Source organism: Drosophila mojavensis, unplaced genomic scaffold (genome assembly GCF_018153725.1).
Source record: "Drosophila mojavensis isolate 15081-1352.22 unplaced genomic scaffold, ASM1815372v1 contig_231, whole genome shotgun sequence".
NCBI lineage: Eukaryota > Metazoa > Arthropoda > Insecta > Diptera > Drosophilidae > Drosophila > Drosophila mojavensis.
The window spans coordinates 5,760,718-5,769,619 of record NW_025318772.1 but is presented as its reverse complement, the minus strand read 5'-3'; the positions used below and the strand labels follow the sequence as shown (position 1 = coordinate 5,769,619).

The 8,902-nt window shown below is 43.6% G+C and overlaps 3 protein-coding genes across 3 annotated transcripts; 2 read left to right on the top strand and 1 right to left on the bottom strand.

Moving 5' to 3' along the window:
* Nucleotides 1-16: 16 nt before the first annotated feature.
* On the top strand, nt 17-1,257 carry LOC6575097 (integrator complex subunit 12). Its single transcript, XM_002001079.4, has one exon. It carries the CDS (start codon nt 129-131, stop codon nt 1,116-1,118), a length of 990 nt encoding a protein of 329 aa, XP_002001115.1. The 5' UTR covers nt 17-128; the 3' UTR covers nt 1,119-1,257.
* LOC6575096 (nucleosomal histone kinase 1) lies at nt 1,126-3,229 on the bottom strand. The gene is made up of 2 exons (XM_032731221.2): nt 2,897-3,229; nt 1,126-2,829 (listed from the first exon to the last, which is right to left on the bottom strand). The coding sequence occupies exons 1-2, from the start codon at nt 3,107-3,109 to the stop codon at nt 1,264-1,266; spliced, it is 1,779 nt and encodes a 592-aa protein (XP_032587112.1). The 5' UTR covers nt 3,110-3,229; the 3' UTR covers nt 1,126-1,263.
* A 210-nt stretch (nt 3,230-3,439) lies between these two features.
* LOC6575095 (glutamate receptor ionotropic, kainate 2) lies at nt 3,440-8,732 on the top strand. Its single transcript, XM_002001077.4, has 12 exons — nt 3,440-3,886; nt 4,178-4,333; nt 5,539-5,633; nt 5,721-5,810; nt 5,879-6,036; nt 6,098-6,773; nt 6,832-7,001; nt 7,063-7,323; nt 7,388-7,519; nt 7,582-7,780; nt 7,838-8,069; nt 8,132-8,732. The coding sequence occupies exons 1-12, from the start codon at nt 3,772-3,774 to the stop codon at nt 8,425-8,427; spliced, it is 2,580 nt and encodes an 859-aa protein (XP_002001113.1). The 5' UTR covers nt 3,440-3,771; the 3' UTR covers nt 8,428-8,732.
* The last annotated feature ends 170 nt before the right edge of the window (nt 8,733-8,902 follow it).

Sequence of the window (8,902 nt, the reverse complement as noted above, 5' to 3'; positions counted from 1 at the left end):
ATAAAAGCAGTGTTGAATAACAATCGTAATCAGCTGCTTGCGCTAAATCGACTCTATATATATTGGATGCATTTAGTTTATTACTAAAAAGGTTGCATTTCTTTTCTTAACAAATAGTGTCAATTAAAATGGCTGCCAATATTGCTGCAGCAGCTGCTGCTTCACAGGAAGTAGATCCTGTGCTCAAAAAGGCAATCAAACTGTTGCATTCAACGAATCCTACGTCTGCAGCGGAGCTTCGGATGCTGTTGGATGAAGCGATTAAATTGCGGTTTGGACCGGACAAGATGATATCAAAAAACATGACCCAACGCATGGTGGACGACGAAGCTAATTTTCCAGGCCGTGCAACTCCACAGCCTCCAATACAGCCTATGGCCACCGATGAGATTATCAATCTGACCAACTCCCCAGACAAGGTACCCGCAGATTCGCCGGACACCATTGCAGATTCAGATGATGGCAGCGCCGTTGGAATAGCCATGAGCGGTGTTGTCAATACAGGTGACACTGGCGACTTTGGTGACTTGAATTGTTGTGTATGTGGTGAAATGGTGTATAAGGCCACCAATCGACTAATTGAGTGTTCTGAGTGCGGTGCACTTTATCACCAAGAGTGCCATAAGCCACCTATTACCAATGAGGAGGCTGCAGACGATCAAGTGCATATCTGGCAATGTGACACCTGTTGCAATAAGCCCTCAACTAGCCGCGCAGCTGCTACTATAGCCATTCCAGCGGCCACCCCTACTGTGGTCATACCCGATGAACCCATACCACTGGCAACTAAGAGCAAATCATCCGTGCCGTCGTCGCGCTCATCTACATCCTCGAATTCGTCATCGCCGTTCTACAAGCCCGAGATGAGCAGCTCTACAAACGTGAGCAGCAGCAGCAGCAGCAAACATGGACACAAATCTTCCTCCTCATCGTCTTCAAAGTCGCACAAGGAAGACCGCTCCAGTCGAGCTATGGCACCCGCGTTAACTAACATCGCTACAGTAGAGAAGCACACCAGCAGCAGCAGTAGCACATCATCCTCACGCCGCGGCAGTTCGACGACCAAATCCGGCAAGAGCAAGCATCACGAGAGCAGCAGCAAACGAAGATCGAAATAGTGGTTACTTAACTTTTAATATAATTTTTAATGTGAAAATCAAATTCATACAACATATAATTCATTATCGATAAAATATGCCTATCTAAGTATCAAAAACGGGTATAATGACAAAATTAAATCTATATATAAAAATATAAGTTGGATTAGCGCCTATACTTGCGTACGGTAACTGCCGGAGTGCGAGGACTACGGGTGGGGTTCGGCGTTGGCGAGCTAGAGCTACCGTCCCCATTAACTTTTCGCAAGTTAATGCGTGTCGCTGGAGAGCCGCTCTTGGGAGTGAGATTACTGATCGAGGAGGAGGTCTTGCTGCTGCCCGCAGGTGTGCTACCTTGCTCCTTCTTTTTTCGCTTCACATTCACAATGACATTAGCATCCATGCTGACATCCAGTTCAAAGTTAAACTCATATGTCTTGTTAGAGCGCGGCTGCGGAGTCAAGTCATCATTGATTACAGTCTTACCAGATCGGCCGCCACGCAGCGAAATTGCTGGACTAAAGTTAATCTTGGCACTGGCGGCCTGTGCCTTAGGCGTGACATTGCTGTCTATTTTTTGTCGCTTGAGCGGACTTGTGCGCAGTGGTGATTTGCTTTCCTGAGCTTCCCGTTTTTTGGGCGAAGCTGATGCTGGTTTGGGCACTGCTTTGCGTGCAAGCTTTGCCTTGGTATCTTTAGACCTCGGACTTGAAGATTGTTTCACTGCTGGCAGCTTTCTGCGAGGAGTATATTTTGTATCCGCTTCTTCCTCGCTATCATTGATTACATCCTCCGAATCCGAAGAGTCATTTAATATGGGTTTTTCTTTTTTAACCTTATTCCGAATATTCGCCGCAGTTGCAGCTGCTCCAGCTGTCTTTTTAACTGGTGGACTGTTATTGTTGTTGCTACTTTTGTGTGCCTTAAGATTAAAATCCAAGTCTCCAGTGTTATCCGCTTTCATTTGCTTTAGAGCATTTAGAAACATTTTACGGCATTTCTCATAGTCCGGGGCTTCGTTGTGATTCAGCTGAGCTACGTACTTCATGTAATCAGCGACTGGTGCAGGCACACCTTTGGGAAAAACGGACTTCAGAGAAGAGCTCAGATTCGTCATAAATATCTCCTTGGCTTTTTGAACTTTAGCCGGCGCAGTCAGCAGCTTCTCCTTAATCCATGGTAGCTCCACACCTAACCATTCAATAATATTATACCCGAGTATTTCAAGATCAGCGCGTCGAGTGGCTACACCCAAATGGGCGTCCCGCGATGTGTACTCAATAGTGCCATTATGCATTTTCTTTGGATCCGGTTTGTAATCGCCCGTTGTATAGTGCGAGGCTAAGCCAAAATCCACCAAATAGGCCTGGCTACCACCTCCTTTTCCCATGCCAAGTAGAATGTTAGCCGCTTTAAGATCAGCGTGGACATAGCCGGTGCTGTGCATAAACTCATACACATCCAACATTTGAATGGCCAATCGGTAGACGGTTACCTCAGGCAAGCGTTTGCCGTTCTGGATATAAAACTTGGATATATCACTGCCGTAACGAGGCATAACTATAAATCGATGCTTCTGGCCATTTATATCCACAGAGCCGTTGGCTATTATATAGGGCATGCCTAGAGATTTAAGGCCACGCTTCTCCTTAAATTTTTTAATGTCTTCTAGTTTTGCATTTCGCAAATAGAAGTGCATTTCGACAAAAAGCGGCCCATTTGCATGTGGTTCCTGGAATTAATGAAAAGTCGCTGTTTAAGCTATCGAATTTCTTGTACAGATAACATTAAATACTGACGCATTTCACCACAGCATCGTAGTTATTTTCGCCATTGCGAGTTGCTGCATAGATTTCTCCAAAGCCGCCAACTCCAATCGAAGGCCCGATGCGCCACTGTGTCTTCGACAAGTCACTGAGTATGGTTCCCTCCTTTAGCTTCTCCGGCATGGCATACAACTTGCCTTTGGCCTTTTTAGCCGCCGCTGGTTTTGGCTTAGCGACACGAGGCATTTTCAGGTCTAAGAAGGCACAGATTATAGTTTTAGTTAATTTCAGCACAACTTCAATTGTCAAATGTCGCCAGAAAGCATTCGCGTCAACTACGCGCCATTACATACAATTCTGCTTCGCGTCATTCATTGTAAACAAGTTGGCAGGTCTCGTGAGAGTGTGTTAACAGAACTATGTAAATTAACAGAACGCGGCAATATAATTTGAAATATATCATTTAAAAATTGAAAACTATAATTGTAAACAAAAGCCAATCGATTTTCGAATATTATTGACTAACTACACTGATACATTACACACAAAATTTATAAACGGCTCCAATTTGATTGGAAGAGACCGCACACGAAACCCATCACTGGCTCAGCATCCGCATTCACTGCGCAGATGTATGATCTGTCACCCGGCTTTTGGATACCACCCACCCTAAGACCGCTGCCAACCTGCAACAGGACATATTTAAAAGACCAAAAATCAGTCAGTCGTGCTCAGTAGATGTTTCATCTCAAACGTGAACGGAACACAACACCAGTTAAAGGGGAAATACTCTGCCTGTAAAATGTCAACGCGAGTTTAGAAAACAGACTTTAAACTAGTGATAGATTCTGAAAGTATAAAATCTAAACTAGTCGACAAACGGTGTTCCACAATTAAACGTAGCCAAAATGCAGCCAAGTGTCGGCAATAATAATGGGCTGCTTTTATTGGTATTGCTGCTGATGCTGCAAAATGCATTCAACTGGCGAAAGGCTCTGGCACTGCCCGACGTTATAAAAATCGGTTAGTTGCTTTTGATTTATTGTTGTGGCATTCAACCCAATATTAATTTATTGAAGCTGTCAACTTCGTCATCATTCATTGCCTGATTTCAAAAGCATCTTTGGCATGTATCGATTTTTTTATCACATCAAAAGCGCGCGTGTGTGTATATACTCGGAAATGTCCTTGCTGATGTGTGTCGCGTTTGTGTTTTGTTTGCTCCTCCTTTCCATCGCTTTCCTTTTTTTTTATCATCAAAAACGTTTGTACTTACTTATTAATAACATTGTTTTTACCCGTTTATCGCCGCAGGTGGACTATTTCATCCCTCTGACGACCATCAGGAGCTCGCCTTTCGCCAAGCAGTCGAGCGCATAAATGCCGACCGCTCGATTTTACCCCGGTCTAAACTTGTCGCCCAAATTGAGCGCATTTCGCCATTCGACAGCTTCCATGCCGGCAAACGAGGTAAGCAGTAGGTGGCACGGCATGCGCTACACCTGATGACCCCACATATATGTATATCTGTTATTGTTCTCATTCCCCCGTAGCGCTGCATTTCCTGCCATTTCAAAATAATGCAATTTAGACTTATGTATGCTTCATTAGATTCAATTATCATCGACGAATAATAATGAAATTTGAGACAATCGCACAATTTCAGACATATCGCAGGTTCATTTTATTGTGTTTAGACATCTCTTTCAATTCATTGATAAAATAACTAAACTGACTTAAAGTTAAACAATACTTTAAGTCAGTTTAGTTATTGTTATTGGCATTGATTGGCAGAAAATATATAAATCGAATTAAATAAATTTGATATAGTTAAGTACATAAAACATAACCAATTTTACAAATTATTTCAACTAACCATATTTACATATATATAAATAAGCATTTTATCGACCGGGCTTAAATTTGTAGTTTAGAAGAACCTTGAAATTTATTAAAAAAAATTAAATACAGAGAATATAGTGACACTCTGATATACGAGGGACATGTAAAGGCACTCATTAAGCATTTATGTACATGGCCAAAGCTACCTGACGGCACAGTACTGAAAGCCAAAATTAAACACGATTTAGCAGGATAGTAAATGGCTGCAAGGGACCTAAGTGCATTATTTACCACAGTCAAGCTGTGCAATCATCCACCCATATCCACCCACAAACATATACATATGCATATATGTGTGGACTTAACTACACATGCACAGATGCACTTGCATGTGCTCAGTAATTTGATGAGCTAACGGATGCTGAGGTAGAAGGTAAAGCCAAAGCCAAAGCCAAAGCCGAAAGGCAAAATGGAATTATGTCTGTTTGAAGTGCATTTTAAATATGCGAACTAGGCAAAACGAATGTTCGTTACTGTATATGCGGCCAAGTAGTATACGTGCTACTTGGACCCATTTTATGTTGGCTGCCACAAATCGGGAGATTCAGTCGAGATAATCTCATACAGAAGGTGCATTGGGATTTGGATTGGGAGCAGCAGAAAGCGTATTACGTGAAAATCAATTTGCGACTCGGTGGCTCTCTTATGGGACTTATATTATTCTCACTACATTCTGCTACATCTTTCTTAAGACTTTTCGCCAGTCAGAGTAAAAGTTGGCCAATAACTGGGAATCCGCTTTATACATTAAACCTCCTCATATCCTTTTTCAGTTTGCGGCTTGTTGAACATTGGCGTTGCTGCAATTTTCGGTCCGCAATCCTCGCACACTGCCAGCCATGTGCAAAGCATTTGCGACAACATGGAGGTGAGTGGCATCATAGTTTAACTGTAGATGGGGGTAGGGGTATGAAATCGCCTTAATGTATGATGACTGTTGCACACAATTATTTAGATACCACATTTGGAGAATCGCTGGGATTACCGACTGAGACGTGAAAGTTGCCTGGTGAATCTTTATCCTCATCCAAACACGCTCTCCAAGGTAACGTTTCCTTATTGTGTGGCGGTGCAAACTGTGCTTCAGCTCTTGATATTTGTGCTTTAACTCAGGCTTATGTGGATATTGTGCGCCACTGGGGCTGGAAGACTTTTACCATTATCTATGAGAATAACGATGGCATTGTGCGACTGCAGGAGCTGCTGAAGGCTCATGGAATGACACCGTTTCCAATTACTGTACGACAGCTCAGCGACAGCGGAGACTATCGGTAGGCTCACCTATAAGCAAATGAATTTGTTTAATGACCTATTAAATCAACGCAATTATAGTCCTCTGCTGAAACAGATTAAGAACTCGGCGGAGGCGCATATTGTGCTGGATTGCTCTACGGAACGGGTTCATGAAGTTCTCAAGCAGGCACAACAGATCGGCATGATGAGCGACTATCATAGCTATTTAGTCACGTCTCTAGATCTGCATACTGTGAACCTGGATGAGTTTCGTTATGGCGGCACAAACATCACTGGCTTCCGCCTCATCAATGAGAAAGTCGTCTCGGATGTGGTGCGTCAGTGGAGCATCGATGATAAGGGCATGCTGCGTTCGGCTAATCTAACAACCGTCCGCTCCGAGACGGCGCTCATGTACGATGCAGTGCATCTGTTTGCCAAGGCGCTGCATGACCTGGACACCTCGCAGCAGATTGATATACATCCGATCAGCTGTGATGGCCAAAGCACCTGGCAGCATGGCTTCAGCTTAATTAACTACATGAAAATTGTAGAGATGAAGGGCCTGACTAATGTGATTAAGTTTGATCATCAGGGATTTCGTACAGATTTTATGCTGGACATCGTTGAGCTCACACCGGCCGGTATACGAAAAATAGGCACCTGGAACTCAACGTTGCCCGAAGGCATCAACTTTACGCGCACCTTCAGCCAGAAACAGCAAGAGATCGAGGCAAATCTGAAGAACAAGACATTGGTGGTCACAACCATATTGGTGAGTATTCTGAAAGCAACTGTGGATTAGTTTGAGCATTGCTCGTTCTCTTTGACAGAGCAATCCTTACTGCATGCGCAAGGAATCAGCCGTGCCTTTAACGGGTAACGATCAGTTTGAAGGCTACGCAGTGGATCTAATACACGAGATATCCAGATCGCTGGGCTTTAACTATAAGATTCAGCTTGTGCCCGATGGCAGCTACGGCAGCTTAAATAAAATGACTGGGTAAGTTTATTGAGCGAGGACAGTTCGTTGTAGATTTGCTAAACATTATTCTTTCCGACAGCGAGTGGAACGGCATGATACGCGAGCTGTTGGAGCAGCGCGCCGATCTGGCCATAGCCGATCTCACAATCACCTTTGAGCGCGAGCAAGCTGTTGACTTTACCACTCCATTTATGAACCTTGGAGTCTCTATACTCTATCGCAAGCCAATCAAACAACCGCCCAATTTGTTCTCCTTTTTGTCGCCTTTGTCTCTAGATGTTTGGATCTACATGGCCACAGCATATCTGGGCGTCTCTGTACTGCTTTTTATATTAGCCAAGTGGGTTGAGGTCTTGTTTAAATTATGACCAAGCTTATAAAAAAAAGTTCCATATATTTCATAGGTTCACGCCCTACGAGTGGCCTGCCTATACCGATGCCCATGGCGAGAAGGTTGAAAGTCAGTTCACATTGCTCAATTGCATGTGGTTTGCCATTGGATCTCTTATGCAGCAGGGCTGCGATTTTCTACCCAAGTAGGTTGCTCTTCATAATTAGCTATATATTTCATGTTTCATAACTTTTGTCTCCCTTTCAGAGCTCTGTCAACTCGCATGGTAGCTGGTATTTGGTGGTTTTTCACGCTTATCATGATCTCCTCTTACACTGCCAATCTGGCTGCATTTTTGACTGTTGAGCGCATGGATTCGCCCATCGAAAGCGCCGAGGACTTGGCCAAGCAGACGAGAATCAAGTATGGCGCTCTCAAAGGCGGTAGCACAGCGGCATTTTTCAGGGTAATACATCTACTCAATAAGCAATAAGACTGGCCACAATTGATTCTCTTTTTACAGGAATCTAAGATCTCTACATATCAGCGCATGTGGTCCTTTATGGAATCGGCGCGACCCTCGGTCTTTACAGCCAGCAATGGTGAAGGTGTAGAGCGCGTGGCCAAGGGCAAAGGTTCCTATGCATTTCTAATGGAGTCCACATCCATTGAGTATGTCACCGAACGTAACTGTGAGCTAACCCAAGTGGGCGGCATGCTTGATACAAAAAGCTATGGAATAGCCACGCCGCCAAGTGAGTGTCATTGAAGTTCAGTCTTTTTGAGTCTATTCATGCTGAACTTACATCAATTACAGACTCGCCTTATCGCACTGCCATCAATAGCGTCATACTCAAGCTCCAGGAGGAGGGCAAGCTGCACATCCTGAAAACCAAATGGTGGAAGGAAAAGCGCGGAGGTGGCAAATGCCGTGTTGAAACCTCAAAATCATCGTCGGCAGCCAATGAGCTGGGTCTGGCCAATGTGGGCGGCGTATTTGTGGTACTTATGGGCGGCATGGGCGTGGCGTGTGTCATAGCCGTATGTGAATTCGTGTGGAAGTCACGCAAAGTAGCCGTTGAGGAGCGTCTAAGCGCAATTCTAAATGAATGAGGAAAATTGTAAACCCATGATGAATGGGTTTAAAATGGGTCGGTCGAGAGTTTGGACCAGGAATAAAAACAATGCAGGCACAGCTAACTGCAACGCATTAATCCCAACACGTAGTATAGCTATTTATAAATATACTCTGGCATACTCGTTAAGTAGTGCACTGAAGGATGGAGAGGAAATGCTATTTGGGTAAACACAGAAGAGTGGCGCCACCAATGAATTGGACGTTGCACACAGAGCATTTTCAAAGGCAGCAATAGTTGAGAATCCAACATATATATACAAGCAAAAGCTATCGAAAAATATTAAAAAAAAGTAAGAAGCATATACGCACATAGTAAATATGATTGAAATACTTTCGTAATACAAATATTATAGATACACAATAAAAACAAATTACAATCGAAATCGTATGCATTTATATATGACAGCATTTTTGGAATTGTACAATAGTGAAATAAGTGTAGCTAAATTA

Excerpts from the sequence above, each read along its gene's own strand:
- LOC6575097 (XM_002001079.4), top strand. The coding sequence starts at position 129 with ATGGCTGCCAATATTGCTGCAGCAGCTGCTGCTTCACAGGAAGTAGAT.
- LOC6575096 (XM_032731221.2), bottom strand. The coding sequence starts at position 3,109 with ATGCCTCGTGTCGCTAAGCCAAAACCAGCGGCGGCTAAAAAGGCCAAA. Across the intron at positions 2,830-2,896 it reads ACGATGCTGTGGTGAAATGC|GAACCACATGCAAATGGGCC; the intron begins GTCAGTATTTAA and ends CATTAATTCCAG.
- LOC6575095 (XM_002001077.4), top strand. The coding sequence starts at position 3,772 with ATGCAGCCAAGTGTCGGCAATAATAATGGGCTGCTTTTATTGGTATTG. Across the intron at positions 6,037-6,097 it reads AGCGACAGCGGAGACTATCG|TCCTCTGCTGAAACAGATTA; the intron begins GTAGGCTCACCT and ends ACGCAATTATAG. Across the intron at positions 8,070-8,131 it reads TGGAATAGCCACGCCGCCAA|ACTCGCCTTATCGCACTGCC; the intron begins GTGAGTGTCATT and ends CATCAATTACAG.